The sequence below is a fragment of the Mustelus asterias genome, chromosome 18, assembly GCF_964213995.1.
Source record: "Mustelus asterias chromosome 18, sMusAst1.hap1.1, whole genome shotgun sequence".
NCBI lineage: Eukaryota > Metazoa > Chordata > Chondrichthyes > Carcharhiniformes > Triakidae > Mustelus > Mustelus asterias.
This window is the reverse complement of record NC_135818.1, coordinates 11,961,387-11,985,074: the sequence shown is the minus strand read 5'-3', so window position 1 is coordinate 11,985,074 and position 23,688 is coordinate 11,961,387. Positions and strand designations below refer to the sequence as shown.

At 48.0% G+C, this 23,688-nt stretch overlaps 1 protein-coding gene across 6 annotated transcripts in view; it reads right to left on the bottom strand.

Annotated features, from left to right (window-relative positions):
• slc8a3 (solute carrier family 8 member 3) overlaps nt 1-23,688 on the bottom strand; it is a 470,313-nt gene that overhangs the window by 120,267 nt on the left and 326,358 nt on the right. For 4 of the 6 annotated variants that reach the window (XM_078233408.1, XM_078233409.1, XM_078233412.1 and 1 more), the window contains exon 3: nt 11,324-11,430. In XM_078233408.1, the coding sequence (XP_078089534.1) occupies nt 11,324-11,430 (107 nt within the window). Of the gene's footprint in view, nt 1-8,325; nt 8,430-11,323; nt 11,431-23,688 lie in introns of those variants that run through there. The other 2 variants (XM_078233413.1, XM_078233411.1) reach the window with 2 other exon arrangements.

Genomic DNA, 23,688 nt, shown 5'->3' with positions numbered 1-23,688 from the left:
GTGTCTACCCTTCCTCTCCCTCCCCTTCCCCCAGAGGAGAGATCCTACTCTCATTACAGATGTACAGTTGAAAGCAAGACCTCAGCAGATCAGGGGATAGGGAGTTGCTGGGAATCAAAGCCCTGGTCCGGCATTCCACAACTTGTATCCGTTTATACAGACACCAAGAATAAATATGTAGCAAGTCCTACCACCAATAGTATTCATCAATCACAGAATGGAAAAATACAGTTTGGAGATGCAATTTAAGTGGCTCCATGAAATTGATTTAAAATCTGAAATAAAATCGGAATAAAACTCTGAATTAAGTCTGAATAAAATTGTTCTCTTTGTGAGGAGGATATGCTTACTTGCTTATGAGGCGGCCTGAGGTGGTCACAGTACACAGTGAGGGGTCACTGTACAGAGTGAGGGGTCACAGTGCAGAGCGAGGGGTCACAGTGCAGAGTGAGGGGTCACAGTGCAGAGTGAGGGGTCACAGTGCAGAGTGAGGGGTCACAGCACAAAGTGAGAGGTCACTATACAGAGTGAAGGGTCACAAAACAGAGTGAGGGGGTCACTGTACAGAGTGCGGGGTCACAGTACAGAGTGAAAGGTCACAGTACAGAGTGAGGGGTCACAGCACAGAATGAGGGGTCACTGTACAGAGTGAGGGGTCACTGTACAGAGTGAGGGGTCACTGGACAGAGCGAGGGGTCATTGTACAGAGCAAAGGGTCACTGTACAGAGTGAGGGGTCACTGTACAGGGTCACAGTATAGAGTGAGGGGTCACAGTACAGAATGAGGGGTCACAGCACAGAGTGAGAGGTCACTGTACAGAGTGAGGGGTCACAGTGCAGAGTGAGGGGTCACTGTACAGAGTGAGGGGTCACAGTACAGACTGAGGGGTCACAGTACAGGGTGAGGAGTCACAGTTCAGAGTGAAGGGTCACAGTACAGAGTGAGGGGTCACAGTACAGAGTGAGGGGTCACAGTACAGAGTGAGGGGTCACAGTACAGGGTGAGGGGTCACAGTTCAGAGTGAGAGGTCACAGTGCAGAGTGAGGGGTCACTGTACAGAGTGAGGGGTCACAGTGCAGAATGAGGGGTCACGATACAGAGTGAGGGGTCACAGTACAGAGTGAGGGGTCACAGTGCAGAATGAGGGGTCACGATACAGAGTGAGGGGTCACAGTACAGAGTGAGGGGTCGCAGTGCAGAATGAGGGGTCACAGTGCAGAATGAGGGGTCACGATACAGAGTGAGGGGTCACAGTACAGAGTGAGGGGTCACAGTACAGAGTGAGGGGTCACAGTGCAGAATGAGGGGTCACGATACAGAGTGAGGGGTCACAGTACAGAGTGAGGGGTCTCTGTACAGAGAGATGGGTCACAGTGCAGAATGAGGGGTCACTGTACAGAGTGAGGGGTCACTGGACAGATTGAGGGGTCACTGTACAGAGTTTGGGGTCACAGTACAGAGTGAGGGGTCACTGGACAAATTGAGGGGTCACTGTACAGAGTTAGGGGTCACTGGACAGAGTGAGGGGTCACTGTACAGAGTTAGGGGTCACTGTACAGAGTTAGGGGTCACAGTGCAGAATGAGCAGTTTACCATGTCTTAACCTGAGGAATAAGCTGCAGGAAACCAAAGCTTTGGGTCTGACACTGAATTGCACCCGGAACTCCAGATCCCACTCAAGATGATAAATGCACAGAAGACACCTTGAATAGACGTCTTCTGGAATAATTGGGTCTTGGCTTATGTTAAACATGTCTACAGTTCTGGTCACCCTATCATAGAAAGGATATTATTAAACTAGAAGGAGTGCAGTAAAGATTTACTCGGATGCGACCGGGACTTGATGGTTTGAGTTATAAGGAAAGGCTGGATAGACTGGGACTTTTTTCTCTGGAGCATAAGAGGCTTAGTGGTGATCTTATAGAGGTCTATAAAATAATGAGGGGCACAGATAAGGTAGATAGTTAACATCTTTCCCCAAAGGTAGGGGAGTCTAAAACTAGAGGGCATAGGTTTAAGGTGAGAGGGGAGAGATACAAAAGGGTCCAGAGGGGCAGTTTTTTCACACAGAGGGTGGTGAGAGTCTGGAACAAGCTGCCAGAGGCAGGAGTAGAGGCGGGTACAATTTTGTCTTTTAAAAAGCATTGAGACAGTTACATGGGTAGGATGGGTGTAGAGGGGGTGTGTGGGCAAAACGCAGGCAATTGGAATTAGTTTGGTGGTTAGAAAAAAAAAGGACAGCACGAACAAGTTGGGCCGAATGGCCTGTTTCCATGCTGTAAACCTCGATGTCTCTTTGATTCCAACCTCTCAGATCATGTGGGAGTGTGTTACTTTGTCCCACATTAAATGCTATTAAAAGTGAAGCAAGTCGCAGTGCCTGTACCTAATCCTGCTTTTTAATTATTTGTAAGATGCAAAGGTTAAGTGACTCCTTCATTTTAGGATTTTTTTTTAATGTAACCTCTGCATTGCCAAAACAACTGAACAATGCAGAGAAGGTTAACTGTGGGGGGGGGGCGGGAAAACACTGTGCGTAGTTTTATTTTCACACGGTAACTGAATCCGGTTTGCGTAGATCACAAGAATGATACTGTTGCTCCGTCAGACCTGCAGAGCCTCCGCTTTGTTGGTAGTTTTTCCCGCGGTGAGTCTCAGTGCTTCTCGGGGCATGCATCTTTAACCAAGCCAAGGTACAACACATTCTCATCATTCAACAGGCAAGACAGCAACAGAATCAGAGAGCAAACAAATGGGAAGAGGTGAACTTCACTGGTGACAGCACTGGCACAAGCAAAAATGAAAGTGTCTTTCAGGAAACAGCATCCCCTTCACAATTTTTATTCAACATCGTATCAGCTGAGAAGTAACGCCCAACTGAACCCTGGAAAGTTGCCGCTTTTTACTTACCCAGAGGCAGACAAGAAAAATAATTTGAGATTTGAAAGCCGCAAATTGAAATTATTTAGTAATGTTCGTCCTTTAAAAAGTGAACAACATTCATAGAATCATAGGCCAGGATTCTCCCATCATGCCTGCCACTGGAATTTTAGCGGGCGGGTTGTGGAGAATGTGATCACCATTGATGGTCAGTCGGGGATTTCCAGCTTTTAGGCCAGCGCGGTCGGAGAATTCTGCCCTTGGAATCCCTACAGTGCAGAAGGAGGCCATTCAGCCCATCAAGCCTGCTCCGACAACAATCCCACCCAGGCCCTATCCCCATAACCCCGTGTATTTACCCTGGCTAGTCCCCCTGACACTAATTTAGCACGGCCAATCAGCCTAACCCACACATTTTGCGACTGTAGGAGGAAACTGGAGCAGCACCCGGAGGAAACCCACGCAGACACGGGGAGAACGTGCAAACTCCACACAGGCAGTCACTCAGGGAATTGAATCCGGATCCCTGGTGCTGTGAGGCAGCAGTGCTAACCACTGTGCCACCCTGTCGCCTGGCATAATTTGGCAAAATATTTCACGGGAGTTTAATATTGTTCAGCGTTTTATTACATAGCCACAATATTCACTGGAAATGATTGATGATTTTGATAGCGAATTCTGCCCTCTGTACAGCAGTAAGTGGACTTAAATGTGTTCTTTTAAAACTGGGGACTGGGTGTTTGGTTTCCATTTTCAAACATTTAGGCCAACCCACGCTCTCGATAAACCCAGTGACACTGGCGGGGTGAGGTTATTATTAATCGTCACAGAATATGGTGAATGCTGTGTTTAACTGAGCTGCCTACAAAGACCTGGTGAAGGATCTGAAAGGATGAGGGGCGAGGCACGGCATTCATTCGGATGGGTCAACTTCGACATTTGGCATGGTTTTCAAGTCTTGAATCAGACACTTGCCACTATACAGTGACCCCTCACTCTGTACAGTGACCCCTCACTCTGTACAATGACCCCTCACTCTGTACAGTGACCCCTCACTTTGCACTGTGACCCCTCACACTGTACAGTGACCCCTCACTCTGTACAGTGACCCCTCACTCTGTACAGTGACCCCTCACTTTGCACTGTGACCCCTCACACTGTACAGTGACCCCTCACTCTGTACAGTGACCCCTCACTCTGTACAGTGACCCCTCACTTTGCACTGTGACCCCTCACACTGTACAGTGACCCCTTACACTATACAGTGACCCCTCACTCTGCACTGTGACCCCTCACTCTGCACTGTGACCCCTCACTCTGTACTGTGACCCCTCACTCTGTACTGTGACCCCTCACCTTGTACAGTGACTCCTCACTCTGTACTGTGACCCCTTACTTTGCACTGTGACCCCTCACCATGCACTGTGACCCCTCACTCTGTACTGTGACCACTCACTCTGTACTGTGACCACTCACTCTGTACTGTGACCCTTCACCCTGCACTGTGATCTCTCACTCTGTATAGTGATCCATTACTTTGTACAGTGACCTCTCACACTGCACTGTGGCTCCTCACCCTGCACTGTGATCCCTTACTCTGTACAGTGACCCCTCACCCTGTACAGTGATCCCTATTATGTGACCCATAGCAGTATTCCATGACCCCTTATCCTACACTGTGACCCCGCTCATGATTCTGTGATGGTGATCCCTCGGTCTAGACGCCTTGCACTACTTTACGACCCCTCACAATACACCTTAATGCCTTGCTCAGACTCAATAGCTCCAAACCAATTCTACTCCACAGACATTGTCCTGGATACCTACAGTGCTGAAGGAGGCCATTCAGCCCATCAAGCCTGCACCAACAACAATCCCACCCAGGCCCTATCCCCGTAACCCCACATATTTACTCTGCTAATCTCCCTGACACTAAGGGAGTATTTAGCATGGCCAATCAACCTAACCCGCACATCTTTGGACTGCGGGAGGAAACCGGAGCACCCGGAGGAAACCCACGCAGACACGGGGAGAATGTGCAGACTCTGCACAGACAGTGACCCAAGCAGGGAATCGAACCCATGTCCCTGGCGCTGTGAGGCAGCAGTGCTAACCACTGTGCCGGCCCCCTTATTAGTCAAGGGCACTTTCAGACATTCCTTCAAGCTTTGAATTTCTCTGTTTGCTGATTATTGTTCCTGTCTGAGGAGTCTGCACAATCAATGGCCAATGACACCCTCGCTGGTACTTCCACCTACTTCTTTGAAGGCAACTTCATTACTTTTGGATTAAATATCAGATTGCACGGAATAATTTCCTTTTTTTATTTATTCATGGGATGTGGGTATTAGTGGCGGAGCCAGGCAGTTAAGAGCCAACCACATTGCTGCGGATCTGGAGTCACATGTAGGCCAGACCGGGTAAGGACGGCAGATTTCCTTCCCTAAAGGACATTAGCGAACCAGATGGGTTTTTGCGACAATTAACAATGGTTTCGTGGTCACCATTAGACTTTTAGTTCCAGATTTTTATTGCCGTGCTGGGATTCGAACCTGGGTCCCCAGATCATTACCCTGGCTCTCTGGATTACTAGTCCAGCAACATTACAATGGGGAGGCGATGGCCTAGTGATATTATTGCTAGACTATTAACCCAGAAACACAGCTAATGTTCTGGAGACCCGGGTTCGAATCCCAGCTTGGCAGATGGTGGAATTTGAATTTAATAAAACAAATCCGGGATAAAGAATCTACTGATGACCATGAAATCATAGAAACCCTACAGTGCAGAAGGAGGCCATTCGGCCCATCGAGTCTGCACCGACTACAATCCCACCCAGGCCCTACCCCCACATATTTACCCGCTAATCCCTCTAACCTACGCATCTAAGGGGAAATTTCTAACCTGGCCAATCAACCTAACCCGCACATCTTTGGACTGCGGGAGGAAACAGGAGCACCCGGAGGAAACCCACGCAGACACGAGGAGAATGTGCAAACTCCACACAGACAGTGACCCGAGCCGGGAATCGAACCCGGGACCCTGGAGCTGTGAAGCAGCAGTGCTAACCACTGTGCTACCGTGCCGCCCCTTGTTGAAACCATTGTCGATTGTCGGAAAAACCCATCTGGTTCACTACTGTCCTTTAGGGAAGGAAATCTGCAGTCTTAACCTGGTCTGGCCTACATGTGACCCCAGAGCCATAGCAATGTGGTTGACTCTCAAATGTCCTTGGGCAACTAGGGATGGGCAATAAATGCTGGCCAGCCAGCGACGCTAATGTCCCACGAATGAATAAAAAAGGATTTATCACTATGCCACTGCCTCCCCTTATCCTGTGATTTAGGAATGTCGTCCCAGCCTTGATGGGGGAGTATGAGTGTGCCAGTGCTGCCTTTTTGAATGAGCACTCACATTATTCACACTTAACCTGCTCTTTCCCCAGAGCTCTGTCAATTTTACCCTTCAATTATCCAATTTTCTTTTGAAAGTTATTATCCGCTGCACTTTCAGGCTGGACAGATCACAACCAATCACTACGTTGAAACATTTCTCCTGATGATGTCTCTGATTCCTTTACCCGTTATTTTAAATCGGTACCCCCCTGTCAGAGGTAACATCTCCCCCCTGATCCACCCAATCAAATCCCCTCCTAATTTTGGACACTCTTCCCGATCCCTCCATAATCTTCTCTGCTCCGGAGAGAACAATCCCACATTCTTGACTCTCTCTAGAAGGGAAAGAATGTGAGACAGGGTGGGGGTGGGGGGAGGGGGGGGGGAAGTAGGACAGAAACTACCATTGTAATGACAAGTGCAGTCGTCTAAAGCCAGGTGATATTCTCCTTATTCATTCACAAGATCTGAGTGTCACCGGTGAGGTCAGTGTTTATTGTCACTGAAAGCATGCATGTAGCTGCAGTCGATCCAGGATAATTCCGGGGATGAAAGGATTGACGTACGAGGAGAGATTAAACAGAATCATAGAATCCCTACAGTGCAGAAGGAGGCCATTCGGCCCATCGACTGTGCACCGACAGTAATCCCACCCAGGCCCTATCCCTGTAATCCCATGTATTTACCCTGCTAATCCCCCTGACACAAAGGGTCAATTTAGCATAGCCAATCAACCTAACCCATACATCTTTGGAGTGTGGGAGGAAACCGGAGCACCCGGAGGAAACCCATTCAGACACGGGCAGAATGTGCAAACTCCACACAAACAGTCACCTAAGGCTGGAATCGAACCCGGGTCCCTGTCGCTGTGAAGCAGTAATGCTAACCACGGTGCTACCGTGCCACCCAACAGTTGGGGCTTCTACTTTCTGCGGTTTAGAAGGATAAGAGGGGATCTGATCGAGGTATATCAAATTTTAAAAGGCTTTGATAAAGTAAGTGTAGACCAAATATTTCCTCTTATGGGACAATCTCGAACAAGAGGTCACGGGTATAGGTTGCGAGGCGGGAGATGTAAAACTGAGATGAGGAGGAACTACTTCTTGCAGAAGGTGGTGAATTTGTGGAACTCGCTGCCCCCTAGCGCGGTGGAGTCTGAATCATTGAATGGTTTCAAGGAGATAGATATATTTCTAATACTAAAAGAAGGGATAAGGGGATATGGGGACAGATGGGGAGGTGGAATTGAGGGCCAGCGAGAGACCAGCCATGATCTGATTGAATGGCCATGATGTGGAGATGCCGGCGTTGGACTGGGGTGGGCACAGTAAGAAGTCTCACAACGCCAGGTTAAAGTCCAACAGGTGTATTTGGAACTTTCGGAGTGCTGCTGGACTCACCTGATGAAGGAGCAGCGCTCCGAAAGCTCGTGATTCCAAATAAACCTGATTGAATAGCAGAGCAGGTTCGAAGGGCTGAATTTGCCTACTTCTGCTCCTAATTCCTATGTTCCTATGAATGTGGTTCCTGCAGGCCTCTGCGATTCTCCTGGCGTCCCCCCCCCCCCGCCCCCCCCACTTTTCCCCAGTCCCATTTGAACACCGATTTAAAACAATACAGTTCAAAGGACATCTTTAGCTGCTCAGACAGAGGGGATGCTGTCTTCTCAGAGACGGATGTGTATGGCTGACTAACTGGAAAGCAAGAAGCTAACCTTCAATTTTCTTTCCGAAAAATAATAGAAAACTGACGGATAAAAGAGCAACAGAATTAAGCTGATCACAGGAAAATGAAGGAAATGTGCATTGCCTCGGGACCTCTGAGGTTTGGCTTACAGAAATAAAGAAGTCGCCACACACACATATAACCCCCCTGTGGCGGGAAGTGCGAATCATAGACTAGGCCGAGGTAATACACTGCACATTGTCCAGGTGAGAAACAAAAAAAGCACCAGGCGTAGATGACCGAAACAGGGTGAGAGCGGGAATACAGGAGGAAAAATAATGGATTTTCTCAAAAAGAAAGCCGTTACGTCTCAGGATCTCACACCTGATATTCCTCGTTTCATCCATTTCGGTTCACCAAGCATAATGAAGAAATGTTCTTGCTTTTCGTATTCCTCATCATCATTTATTTTAACGCTTATGGCTTTCCTGTAAGGATATAAGAAAGAAAATGTACAATGGGTTGCTCCAAAACCACTGCAGTCACACATGCGATTGTTTTTTTTTTGTAAACTTGCTTGACGGTTAGTGGGGGGACGGCGGCCCTGGAGCACACCCAGATTGGTGTCACATGCCACCCTTTCCTCGGTTTATTAGTGGGACATATTCCAGTGAAATTTGGGCCTTCTTTCCCCAGCCCCCACCTCCCCCCACCCCCACCCCCACCCACACCTTCCGGTTACAGCGAGTGATGGTATAGGAATGACAAAGTTCCTGTCGTATAACCTGCCAACCCTTTCAAGGTGTCCAACTCTTGACTGAAGCCAACTTCATCACAACGCAAGACGGTGTGGGAAAAGGCAAAAAAAAACCAAAGTCCCCAGTTTCTAACTTGTGTCACTGCCTGACAAAATTCTGTTCTGGTCGGTCAAAACAGGCAAATAAGGTGCTTCTCACGTGCTCACAAGGGTTGTTCTGAACGCAGGGAAGGACCAAGGGTTTTTGAGAGGGAAGGGTTTTTTTTTTCATTATTCTTTCATGGGATATGGGCATCAGTGGGCAAGGCCTGCCTATCCCTTGAGGCCTTTGAACCCAGTGGCTTGCCGGGCCAATTCAGAGGGCAGCTAAGAGTTAACCACATGGCTGTGGGCCTGGAGTCTCATGTAGGCCAGACCGGGTAAGGATGGCACATTAAGCCCTCAAGGGCATCAATGAACTAGATAGGTTTTTATAACAACTGATGATAGTTGCTATATTCCAGGTTTACTCTTTTTAATTTAAAGTACACCAGCTGTCAGTCGAACCCCTGTCCCCACAGCATCTGCCTGGGCCTCTGGATTGCTAATTTAGAGACATTACCACCATGCTACCATCTCCACATAAATTAGTTTAAAGTTTATTTATTAGTGTCACAAGTAGGCATACGTTAACACTGCAATGAAGTTACTGTGAAAATCCCCTAGTCGCCACACTCTGGCGTCTGTTCGAATACACTGAGGGAGAATTTAGCATGGCCAATGCACCTAACCAGCATGTTTTTCAGACAGTGGGAGGAAACCGGAGCACCCGGAGGAAACCCACGCAGACATGGGGAGAACGTGCACACTCTACACAGACAGTGACCCAAGCCAGCAATCGAACCAAGGTCCCTGGCGCTATGAGGCGGTGCTAATCACTGTGCCACCCTCAGTTATTTGCTATATTCCAGATTTATTAATTTGAATTTAAAGTACACCAGCTGTCAGTCGAACCCTTGTCCCCAGAGCATCTGCCTGGGCTTCTGGATTATTAACTTAGTGACATTACCACCATCTCCTCCATAAATTAGACAGACACTCTATGACCTTTAATGCCAGCTGACTTGCCCGGGTAGGCTTATACTGGCCAATCAAATTGCCCATGTGTAGCTAATGACTGGCTTGCTAGACCTCCGCATTGAGCTGTTAAAGATCAAACACAGTGGTGTGGGATTGGAGTCACATATAGGTCCAAGTGGGGAATGTATTTTTCCCCAAAGTGAATGAACCAGCAAAAATTTAATAGAGATTTATTTTTGAAAAACCGAATTCCAATTCTCAAACTTCCAGGACGGGATTTGAACTCACGTTCTCTGGATTATTAGTCCAGGCATTTGGTTTCCAACCACACGACACTATCACGACCCCTCCCATTGCCACTCCTAACCCCTCTTGCGAGAACTGAAGGAAATCCTGCTGTGCGTGTTCAACTTGCTGAGAGCTCAAGTTCATAGAAATCATAGAATCCCTACAGTGCAGAAGGAGGCCATTCGGCCCATCGACAATGATCCCACCCAGGCCCTATCCCTGCAACCCCACACATTTACCCTGATAATCCCCCTGACTTTAATTGACAATTTACCATGGCCAATCCACCTAACATGCACACCTTTGTTGGGGCTGAACAGGCCTTGCCCTGCCAGCATCGAATGCCACGATTCACAACATTTGAATACATGCTGCTACCACCTCCCCCCCTGCCGCTGCCCCCCCCCACCGTCACCCACACAGTGCCATTCTACTTGAAGTAGCTCAGATATACATCCAGTTCCACCGAGGGATCACGTGCGTGGTTGGGGGCAATGGCCGTGCTAAAATTCTTCCTCAATGTATCCGAACAGGCGCCAGAGTGTGGCGACTGGGGGATTTTCACAGACGCTTCATTGTAGCATTAATGTAAGCCTACTTGTGACACTAATAAATAAACTTTAAAACATTTAGCAATGTACACCACCGCACTCAAGAGCAAATTGATGAAACTGGAAAAAACCAGATGTGGCAAGGTACCAGACGTAGTTGAAATTTTCCTGTCCCGCCCGCCACGGGTACTGTAGCGGGGGGGGGGGGGGGGGGCGGACCATGCAGAGATCCATTGACCTCGGGCGGGACTTCCCAGTTTTGGGGTGAGTGCAGCCGGAAAAATCTCGCCCATCGCTTGGCATGCAGGGACCAACGGAGGGACTGGCGCACGTGAGATAGGCTTCTGAGACTTACTTCCTATTGCGGAGCAAGAGACCCCTCCCCCCCATCCCCACCCCCCTCCCCCCTCGCCAACCCCCGTCAGCTGTCAACAACCAACAGGAAAAGGCGCAGCGTCATTCAAAAGGGGCCTCAGAGTTGGCAGGTTACTGAAGCAGTTGATGATAGGTCCAGATTGGCAGCTCACTAATATGCCAAGGTCCAAGCAGGCGACATGTGACATATCTGACTGCAAGAATGCAGTGTTAAAAATCTCTTGGGAATCAAGCAGTCAACAAGACAAAGAGAGAGAGAGAGGGGGGAAATGGGGGGAAGAAGAGAAAAGGGGAAAGAAGGAAGGAGAGAGGAGGGTCTTCAGCAGTGGCTCATTCTGGGCGAGTACTCCACCTTTCTGTGAACTCATATCCACCATGCGTGGCTCCAGCAGCTCAAGGAAGAAAATCTTGTTTTTTTCATACTCCTCATCATCAATTATTTTGATCTGAGCTCTTTTGCTGAAAATGAAAAACAATAATGTCACAAGGGAAGGGAAAGGAAGGGGGGGGGGGGAGGTGCGGGGGTTGGCGGGGGGGAGGAGACGGGAGAAAAAGAACAGGTGGGGTGGCTGGAAGGATGGGTCCATGGGTGCAGTGATGGGTGAGTATCGCCAGTAAGGGCAGTTCATTAGTACGTGTGTCCCCCCACCGCCCCCCCCCCCCCACCCCCCCCCACCCCCACCCCCAAGAGCAGGGAATACATTGTCAGGGATGAACTGTACTTTTAGCTGCGGACAAACAACAGTCAAAACCCGGAAGGTTCCACATCAGATGCATGTCGTGGAATAGTGTGAATGTGCTTGTGTAACATTCCTCGGTCCGCCGTTCTAACGCAGGCCAGCAGTTCACAGCGTGTGGATACCTTTGATAAAAGCAAATTACCGCGGATGCTGGAATCTGAAACCAAAAGAGAAAATGCTGGAAAATCTCAGCAGGTCTGGCAGCATCTGTAAGGAGAGAAAAGAGTTGACATGTGTCTTTAAGACAGAGATAGATAGGTTCTTGATTAATAAGGGGATCAGGGGTTATGGGGAAAAGGCAGGAGAATGGGGATGAGAAAAATATCAGCCATGATTGAATGGCGGAGCAGACTCGATGGGCTGAGTGGCCTAATTCTGCTCCTATGTCTTATGGTCCTTTGGTCTTTATGGACGTTTCAAGTCCAGATGACCCTTTGACAAAGGGTCATCTGGACTCAAGATATGGAGGGAATGAAAGATGTGTCATAGCCATTAGCACCTCTTCGCCTTTCCCCTTGTTTCTGTGACTATGACTCATCTTTCATTCCCTCACCCTGCAGAATAAATATCCCCCACTTTCTATGCCTTTTAGCTTTGACAAAGGGTCGTCTGGACTCAAAACATCAGCTCTTTTCTCCCCTTACAGATGCTGCCAGACCTGCTGAGATTTTCCAGCATTTTCTCTCTCGGTCTGGATACCTTTGCTGGGTTAAAATGCCGGCAAAGGAACTCGCACGCACCCGCTTTCTCAACAACTCCCCCACAAACGTGAGGACCCCTTGGGATTAAGACAGTGAAAATGCCAGTGCGATATCAAACTCGTTAGTCAACACAATGGTTAATAGATTTCTCCTCAGCGGGTCACTGCTGGCGCACCATATTGGAAACTTCTTATTCAGAACTTAGTTAAACTTCCACCAGTTAAAAAAATGAAACTCCATGAGCTTAAATTTTCTCTTAAATTTCCAAAAATATATTTTTAACGTGTCTAAAGAACATTTCTTAGGAGCTAAGGACATGATCTCCCTTTTGCACATAGTTAGACTTGCTTTATGAGCCTCCCTTTGATACACAATGATTATATACGTAACAGATAACCAACAGATGCATCGCCATTAGTGACCAGGCTGGAATTTCACTGAAAAGTTCTAATGAAGTCAGAAATTACCAGACCTTCAATAAATTGGTGATATAAATATTTAACACAGTGCTTTCCCTGTTATCAGTTCAAAGCTGTAATCCTAGCTTGGTTTCTTCTCAGAGATCCTTGAACAATGCAATAAATATGCTTCACAATGCAAGAAACTACAAAGGGTCGTGAACGAAGCCCAGTCCATCACACAAACCAGCCTCCCATACATTGACACTGTCTACACTTCCCGCTGCCTCGGAAAAAGATGCCAACATAATCAAGGACTCCATTCTCTCTTCTACCTTCTATGTCGGGAAAAAGATACAAAAGTCTGCGATCACGTACCAACCGACTCAAGAACAGCTTCTTCCCTGGGACTCGTTTAAAAATTCAGACACAACCATCAGTCTTTACCAGTGGTTCCCAACCTTTTATGTCTCCTTATATCTCCTCCTATTTTCTCTATCTTCTTCCCTCACTGGGAACTTCATTTTTAACTTCCCCCTGTCTCTCTCGCCTGTATTTTTTTTTAACCTCTCCCTGTCTCTCTCGCTTCTTCCAGAGTTTTTTGAGTTTTCGCCTTATGTGCAGGCATGAGTGGGGCCTTTGTCTTCAGCTCCGAGTCCCATTGGTCATGCGCATGGGCCTAACCAACGTAAAAAATCTAAACTGCGCACTATTATGTTTGAGGTCTACTTATGGCTACAAAGAGACTACGAGGTAAGTAGAAATAAATCAAACAGGAATGGTTGATTCAATGTCGTAACAGTAGAACAGTCAGTATAAGGCTGAGCCAACAAGCTCTCGCCAGGGTGTTGTGCCCCAGGTCACCTCACCCACTCTCTTCAAGGAGCATATGTCCAACTACATACATAACACGCATGTTTTTTAAATTCATTCGTGGGACATGGGCGTCCCTGGCTAGGCCAGCATTTATTGCCCATCCCTAGTTGCCCTTGAGAAGGTGGTGGTGAGCTGCCTTCTTGAATCACTGCAGTCCATGTTCTGTGGGTTGACCCAAAATGCCATGAGGGAGGGAATTCCAGGATTTTGACCCAGCGACTACGAAGGAACGGCGATATATTTCCAAGTCAGGATTGTGAGTGACTTGGAGGGGAACTTGCAGGTGGTGGTGTTCCCATTTATTTGCTGCCCTTGTCCTTCTAGATGGAAGTGGTCGTGGGTTTGGAAGGTGCTGTCTGAGGATCTTTGGTGAATTGCTGCAGTGCATCTTGTAGATAGCACGGCTTGTAGAATGTGGCCAGTCAGCGCAGGAGGTCCAGGATTCATCAGGTCCCGGAGATACCAATCGGAAAGCTGCGGACAAGGTTGGTTTTAGTTTAATTACATCAATTTTTAATCTTCTCTCACAGGCCACGTGGGGAGTCTTCAGGGCACACCAGTTAGGAATCATTGGCTGAGCCCAGGCGTGGCAAACCTGCAGCTCATGCGGGACTCGTGCAGGTCCTGACTTTGATTGATCAAATCCATTTCTACTCCTTATGTCTATTTTGAAAATAATTATCTAAATGTGTTCCTGATTTAAAAGGAATATCAAATCTCTTTGCCGCTGGATATTTTAACAGATAACAGCTCAACGTTGCGTAGAGTTGGAATGCAAAAATATGAAATTCCATCGAAAACATCCATGGATCAAAAATCTTAATAAATTGCAGTTGCATTGTTTTCTCAAGCAACATGTGCCATTGCTTATGTAGCACAGAATCCCTATAGTGCAGAAAGAGGCCATTCGGCCCATCGAGTCTGCACCCACGTTCCAACAGGGCGGCACAGTGGCACAGTGGTTAGCACTGCTGCCTCATAGTGCCAGGGACCTGGGTTTGTTTCCCGGCTTGGGTCACTGTCTGTGCAGAGTCTGCACGTTCTTCCCGTGTCTGCGTGGGTTTCCTCCGGGTGCTCTGGTTTCCTCTCACAGTCCGAAAGACGTGCTGGTTAGGTGAATTGGCCATGCTAAATTCTATGCTGGAGATGAGCCTATAACCAGCGCCAACTACCCCCTTGTAAAATCCTGCCTAGGGCTTGGCAAGCACAAAGTCAACAATTCATTAAATACTTCAATAAATGCTGGCCTATGATTTAAACTTAAATAAACCATAGAATTATAGAATTCTTGTAGTGCAGAAGAAGGCCATTCGGCCCATTGAGTCTGCACCAACCACAGTCCCACCCAGGCCTTATCCCGGGAACCCCAGGTATTTACCATGCAACGGGCGGCACGGTAGCACAGTGGTTAGCATTGCTGCTTCACAGCTCCAGGGTCCCAGGTTCGATTCCCGACTCGGGTCACTGTCTGTGTGGAGTTTGCACATTCTCCTCGTGTCTGCGTGGGTTTCCTCCGGGTGCTCCGGTTTCCTCCCACAGTCCAAAGATGTGCGGGTTAGGTTGATTGGCCAGGTCAAAAATTGCCCCTTAGAGTCCTGGGATGCGTAGGTTAGAGGGATTAGCGGGTAAATATGTGGGGGTAGGGCCTGGGTGGGATTGTGGTCGGTGCAGACTCGATGGGCCGAATGGCCTCCTTCTGCACTGTAGGGTTTCTATGATTCTTCTATGAAGTCCCTCAGACATTAAGGGGCAATGTAGCATGGCCAATCCACCTAACCAGTGCATCTTTTGGACAGTGGGTGGAAACCGGAGGACCCGGAGGAAACCCCACGCAGACATGGGGAGAACGTGCAGACTCCACACAGACAGTGACATGAGACCAGAATTGAACCCAGATCCCTGGCGCTGTGAGGCAGCAGTGCTAACCACTGTGCCACCATGCCGCCTGTGATCCTCCCTTGTGCTTTAAAAAGGTTATTCTTCACGCGAGAGTTGATGGGGACGGTGGGAGAATAGTGTGGGCAGCATCGACCAGCCATTAAGTGATGGTGTGCTCGATATAGAAACCACAGAATCCCTACAGTGCAGAAGGAGGCCATTCGGCCCATCGAGTCTGCACCGATCACAATCCCACCCAGGCCCTATTCCCGTAACCTCACCTATTTACCCTGTTAGTCTCTCCTGACACTATGGATCAATTTAGCATGGCCAATCAACCTAACTCGCACATCTTTGGACTGTGGGAGGAAACTGGAGCACCTGGAGAAAACCCACACAGACACGGGGAGAATGTGCAGACTCCGCACACACAGTGACCCAAGCCGGGAATCGAACCCGGGTCCCTGGCGCTGTGAGGCAGCAGTGCTAACCACTGCGCCGCCCAAATATGGATTAAAGGTGGAAACAAAACAAAACAATTCACAAACGAGTGCCCCGCCCAGTTAATTTCCTTCGAAGGATTTCAGTGCTGGAGACAAACGGCGTCACTCACAGAGAACAGTCGCTGCTCTCTGGAGAGGTTTTGTTGGCTGAAAGCTGAAATCTGGAGATTAACCCCTTTCCCTTTATCAAACTAAAGCCTTTGATCTTACAACAGGATCTTACTGAGTGACAAACTGACAGTGCTGGGGGAAATCATCGAAGGGGAACAGGAGGATACATGCACAGAGGGGTCAGAAATAATACATCACTGTATGAAAGTTAATGTGTGGCAACATGATAAATATGGATTGCCTCTGCTTGCCATTTCTATTCTTTACTGTGTTGGAAAGAGGCCTCATCAATATATTGATGGCGTTTGGTGCACAAATTCGGAAGACTTGCTTTCCCATCATTAGCCATTATTGATCATGTAATTATTCCCGATTCTCCTGCTGAACCTCCAACTGGGACACTGCGTGATAGCACGTGTGTGAGCTCGAGATCTGCTCCCGGGTTGTATCCTGGAATAAACAATCTGCTGGTTCTCCCCCGCCTCCCCAACCCCTCCCCCCACAACCCCCCCAACCCCTCCTCCTCCCCCCACTATTCCCATCCTTTCCCGCTTCCCCAGGTCGTAGATTTCAGTTGTTTTTAAAAAATGTATTAGTCACAAGTAGGCCTACATTAACACCACAATGACGTTATTGTGAAAATTCCCTAGTCGCCACACTCCATCATCTGTTCGCGTACACTGAGGGAGAATTTAGCATGGCCAATGCACCTAACCAGCACATCTTTCGGACTGTGGGAGGAAACTGGAGCAACTGGAGGAAACCCATGCAGACACGGGGAGAATGTGCAGACTCTGCACAGACAGTGACCCAAGCTGGGAATTGAACCCAGATCCCTGGCACTGTGAGGCAGCAGTGCTAACCACTGTGCCACCGCAGAAATCAGGAATGCAACATATTCATTCATGGGACATGGGTGTCGCTGGCTGGCCAGCATTTATTGCCCATCTCTAGTTGCACGAGGGCAGTTCAGAGTCAACCACATTGCTGTGGCTCTGGAGTGACATGTAGGCCAGACCAGGTAAGGACGGCAGATTTCCTTCCCTAAAGGACGCTAGTGAACCAGATGGGTTTTTCCGACAATCGTTTCATGGTCATCAGTAGATTCTTAATTCCAGATATGTTTTTTATTTATTGAATTCAAATTCCACCCTATGCTGTGGCAGGATTCGAACCCAGGTCACTAGCTGAGTTTCGAGATTAATAGTCTGACGATAATACCACTAGGCCATCACCTCCCCATGAAATGCAAGGCCCGGGAGAGAAATCCTGGGCCCTGGTGTCTGTCCTGTTTCCTGACCTAATTTCCTCATCTCCCCCAACCATTCCTTAACCCTTCCTCTCACATTCTTCGGGACCCTAGAATTAGTGATGGTAGGGTTGAACTGATTTTTATCGATTTAGCAAAACCTCTTGGCTTTTGTTCCCTGTGCCTCTATATAGAGCGCATTGGAAGCTCAGGTTTCAATACAATACACTTTACAACCATAGCTTTGTCAGACAAATACACACAACTTAGCCATTCACACGATGTAACCAGCTCTACCTCTTTGAACCTTTGTGCAATATCCCAATAGAACAGCCCAAGGGGTAAGAAAGAAGGAGGGATTTTTCAGACACAGTCAGAATTGCCAAGCTTCCAATCTTAAGCGGCCTGACAGTACCAGGAATCCGCCTTCAATTCCGGCCTTGGGTCACTGTATGTGTGGAGTTTGCACATTCTCCCCATGTCTGCGTGGGTTTCCTCCGGGTACTCCAGTTTCCTCCCGCTTTCCAAAGATCTGCAGGTTAGGTTGATTGGCCATGGTAAAATTGACCCTATTGTCAAGAGATCAGCAGGGTAAATATGTGGGGTTACGGGAATAGGGCCTGGGTGGGATTGTGGTTGGTGCAGACTAAAAGAGATGGCGGGAGAAATAGCAAATGCACTAGTGGTAATTTACCAAAATTCGCTGGACTCTGGGGTGGTTCCCGCAGATTGGAAAACAGCAAATGTGACGCCACTGTTTAAAAAAGGAGGTAGACAAAAGGCGGGTAATTATAGGCCGGTTAGCTTAATTTCTGTAGTAGGGAAAATGCTTGAATCTATCATCAAGGAAGAAATAGCGAGACATCTGGATATAAATTGTCCCATTGGTAAGACGCAGCATGGGTTCATGAAGGGAAGGTCGTGTTTGACTAATTTGGTGGAATTCTTTGAGAACATTACATGTGCAGTGGACAATGGGGAACCTGTGGATGTGGTGTATCTGGATTTCCAGAAAGCATTTGACAAGGTGCCGCACCAAAGACTGCTACATAAGATAAAGGTGCACGGTGTTACGGGTAATGTATTAGCATGGATAGAGGATTGGTTAACTAACAGAAAACAAAGAGTGGGGGTAAATGGGTGTTTTTCTGGTTGGCGATCAGTGACTAGTGGTCTGCCTCAGGGATCAGTGTTGGGACTGCAATTGTTTACCATTTACATAGATGATTTGGAGTTGGAGACCAAGTGTAGTGTGTGTCAAATTTGACAGATGACACTAAGATGAGTGGCAGAGCAAAATGTGCAGAGGATGCTGAAAGTGTGCAAAGGGATATAGATAATCTAAGTGAGTGGGCGAGGGTCTGGCAGATGGAGTACAATGCTGATAAATGTGAGGTCATCCATTTTGGCAGGAATAACAGCAAAATGGGCTTTTATTTATATGGTAAAAATATTGCAACATGCTGCTGTGCAGAGGGACCTGGGCGTCCTTGTGCAAGAATCTCAAGGAGTTGGTTTGCAGGTGCAGCAGGTAATTAAGAAGGCAAATGGAATTTTGTCCTTCATTGCGACAGGGGTGGAATTTAAAAACAGCGAGGTTATGTTGCAGCTGTATAAGGTGCTGGTGAGGCCACACCTGGAGTACTGTGTACAGTTTTGGTCTCTTTACTTGAGCAAGGATATACTGGCACTGGAGGGGGCACAGAGGAGATTCACTAGGTTGATTCCGGAGTTGAGAGGGTTGGCTTATGAGGAGAGACTGAGTAGACTGGGACTATACTCATCGGAATTTAGAAGAATGAGGGGAAATCTTATAGAAACATATAAGATTATGAAGGGAATAGATAAGATAGAAGCAGGGAAGTTGTTTCCACTGGCGGGTAAAACTAGAATGAGGGGGCATGGCCTCAAAATAAGGGGAAGCAAATTTAGGACTGAGTTGAGGAGGAATTTCTTCACCCAAAGGGTTGTGAATCTGTGGAATTCCCTGCCCAGTGAAGCAGTTGAGGCTACCTCATTGAATGTTTTTAAGGCAAGGATAGATACATTTTTGAACAGTGAAGGAATTAAGGGTTATGGTGAGCGGGCGGGTAAATGGAGCTGAGTCCACGAAAAGATCAGCCATGATCTTATTGAATGGCGGAGGGGCCAGATAACCTACTCCTGCTCCTAGTTCTTATGTTCTTATGTAGACCCAATGGGCCAAATGGCCTCCTTCTGCACTGTAGGGGTTCTATGATACCACGAAAATTCACAACCTGCCTTATATCATTAGACTGTCCATTGTATTTCACGGGCCAATAGCACTCGTCCCCTTTGAGAGGTGGGGCATATAACTACACCACATTGTGGTGTCAAACTCACAAAGAGAACAAAGAACAAAGAACAGTACAGCACAGGAAACAGGCCCTTCGGCCCTCCAAGCCTGTGCCGCTCCTTGGTCCAACTAGACCAATCGTTTGTATCCCTCCATTCCCAGGCTGCTCATGTGACTATCCAGGTAAGTCTTAAACGATGCCAGCGTGTCTGCCTCCACCACCCTACTTGGCAGTGCATTCCAGGCCCCCACCACCCTCTGTGTAAAAAACATCCCAATGGGTGCAATCTCTGTGTAAAAAACATCACAATGGGTGCAATCTTACCAGCTCACCACGCAACTGGCTGGTACGGTGATTGGCCGGGGCAGCAATCAGGCGGGTGGGGGGCAATCAGCCGGGGTAGCGATTGGCCGCGGTGGCAATTGGAGGGGGGGGGGGGGGCGGGAGGGCGATGTCTGGGGTGACAATCGAAGGGCTGCGTAGCCCATGTCCATGGGGTAGGGATGACAGATCTCCCTGTATAGTGTACACGGTATACTGGGAGATCGGGGCACCTGCGCAATGGCGCCCCCAGAGCTTAGCAGCCGGCTTCACAGGTGAGCTGAGACTCCACCCCCACCACCTAGTGGCGAGAATTGCATTACGGCTTCCGTTTTGCACAGAGTACCACAAATGTGCGTTTCATACCTCGCTGTAAAAACTGGCGAGAAGAGCTACAGAATGTCCAATCACGGCAGGCATGTTTGCAACAGACAATATCAAAATAATTGCCAAAATATCACACAAGAACGGGATCAGACTCCCTGTCCCCTTCCTAAAGATACAGATGGTAGACCATTGGTTTTTCCATCAGCGACTCAGTGTTTCTCTGCCGGCAGTTACGGCTGTGTTAATCAGCACCAGCTCTCACTGCAAGACCCACAATGCATTAGTCAGTACTACCTGTGACTCAATCCAACTCTGTGTCACCGATACGTTGCTACTCTAGCCCTGAGTTACATGCTGCACACATCGGCTTTATTTGCACTTCTCTTGTTAATGAATACTGTTGGCTTTCTAAAAGTAGGTGGGACATGGGCATCCCTGGCTAGGCCAGCATTTATTGCCCACCCCTAGTTGCCCTTGAGAAGGTGGTGGTGAGCTGCCTTCTTCAATCGCTGCAGTCCACGTGCTGTGGGTTGACCCACAATGCCGTTAGGGAGGGAATTCCAGGATTTCGACCCAGCGATTGTGAAGGAACGGCGATATATTTCTAAGTCAGGATGGTGAGTGGATTAACGTTAAAGTTTATTTATTAGTCACAAGTAGGCTTACATTCACACTGCAATGAAGTTACTGTGAAAATCCCCTAGTCGCCACACTCCGGCGCCTGTTCGGGTACACTGAGGGAGAATTTAGCACGGCCAATTCACCTAACCAGCACATCTTTCGGACTGTGGGAGGAAACCGGAGCACCCGGAGGAAACCCATGCAGACACAGGGAGAACGTGCAAACTCCACACAGACAGTGACCTAAGCTGGGAATCGAACCCTGGTCCCTGGTGCTGTGAGGCAGCAGTGCGAATTACTGTGCTACCATGCCTCTTGGAGGGGAACTTGCAGGTGGTGGTGTTCCCATGTATCTGCTGCCTTTGTCCTTCTAGATGGAAGTGGGGTAGGTTTGGAAGGTGCTGTCTAAGGATTTTTGATGAATTTCTGCAGTGCAACTTGTAGATGGTATACACTGCTGCTACTGAGCGTCGGTGGTGGAGGGAGTGAATGTTTGTAGATGTGGTGTCAATCAAGCGCGGCTGCTTTGTCCTGGGTGGTGTCAAGCTTCTTGAGTGTTGTTGGAACTGCACCCATCCAGGCAAGTGGGGAGTATTCCATCACATTCTTGGCTTGTGCCTTGTAGATGGTGGACAGGCTTTGGGGAGTCAGGAGGTGAGTTACTCACTGCAGTATTCTTAGCCTCTAACCTGCTCTTGTAGCCACTGTGTTTATGTGGTGAGACTATTTAAAAAGTATTTGCATCAATCTCTCACACACTCATGTGCACATGCACACGTACATAGAATAGAATCATAGAATCCCTACAGTGCAGAAGGAGGCCATTCAGCCCATCAAGCCTCCACTGACAACAACCCCATCCATGCCCTATCCCCGGAACTCCACGTATTTACCTTGCTAATCCCCTGACACTAAGGGTAAATTTAACAAGGCTAATCATCCTAACTCACACATCTTTGGAGTGTGGGAGGAAACTGGAGCACCCGGAGGAAACCCACGCAGACTACGGGGAGATTGTGCAAACTCCACACAGACAGTTATCCGAGGCTGGAATCGAACCCGGGTCCCTGGCGCTGTGATGCAGTAGCACTAACCACTGTGCCATCACTTGTACCTATTGCATATTATCTCCCAGCTAATATCTGTTTGCTTGCGTCAGAACGCACTGATTATTTCCATCTCTGTTCATTATAGTTTGGGGTGAGGGGAAGGAGCTGTGAGAGTCGGCCATTTTCTCCCCATCTGGGACCCGGTCTGGAATCCATTCTCAGACAGATGCAGTGAAGCTCTTTTTTCTCTCAGCTGGCTGTGAAAGCATACATGTGAAACTGGAAAATCAATGGGGGCTAATCACGAGCCTGGAGCGGCTGACGTGGATCTATGATATGTTGTTACTTCGGGCTTTTCAAACCTGAAACAGATCATTTGGTCCAATCGGTCGATATCAGCGTTTATGTTCCACTCGAGCCTCTTCCCATCTTGTTTTATTCCAACCCTATCAACAAATCCTTCTATTTCTTTCTCAAAGAGCATAAGAAATTAAAGCAGGTAAGCGCCTAGTGCCTGCACCACGCATACAAACATATGAATTTGGAGCAGGAGTAGGCCATTCGGCCCCTCAAGCCTGCTCCCCCATTTAATAAGATCATGTTTGATCTGATTGTGACCTCTTGCCTACCCCCGATAACCTCCCCCCTCCCCCCTCTTATCAAGAATCGATCTCCCTCTGCCTTAAACATTTTCAGACTCTCCTTCCACTGCTTTTTGAGGAAGTGGGTTCCAAAGATTCACCACCCTCTGAGAAAAAGAATTTCTCCTCGTATCTGTCTTAAATGAGCGACCCCTTATTTTTATACAGTGACCCCTAGTTCTCGATTCTCCCACCAGAGGAAACATCCTCTGCACATCCACCTTGTCAGTACCCCTCAGGGTCTGAGAGGTCCATAGCTAGGTACTCACTATGATCATGGTTGATCTGAACTGTAGCCTCATCGCCACTCTCCTACATACCCTACCTCCTCCCCCAGCCCCACCTCAACCACCACCCCCCCGCCCCACAAAAGAACTCTTGACGTTCTAGTTGACCAAAAATCTCTCCATCTCAGCCTTGAATATATATATTCTATATATATATATATATCCAGCCTCTGCTTTTAACTAGGGCAGAGAATTTGACAGACTAATGACACTCTGTGAAGAAGTTCCTCCAACATAGATGGAAGGCCTCTTATTTATAAACTATGTCTCATACAGAGACGAGAAGGAATTTCTTCAGCCAGAGGGTGGTGAATCTGTGGAACTCTTTGTCGCAAAAGGCTGTGGAGGCCAGGTCATTGAGTGTCTTTAAGGCAGAGATAGATAGGTTCTTGATTAATAAGGGGATCAGAGGTTATGGGGAAAAGGCAGGAGAATGGGGATGAGAAAAATATCAACAGTGACTGAATGGTGCAGCAGACTCGATGGGCCGAGTGGCCTACTTCTGCTCTGATGTCTTATGGTCTTATAGTGCTGGACACCTCCAGAAAGAAATGGAGCCTTGCAGCATCCACCATGTCATGTCCCCTCAGAACTATTCATCTTGCAATAAGAGCACGTCTAAACTTCAAGTATAGGCCGAACCTCTTTAACCTTAAATTCCTGGGGTATGAGCATCTCTGGCCTTTATTGTCCAACT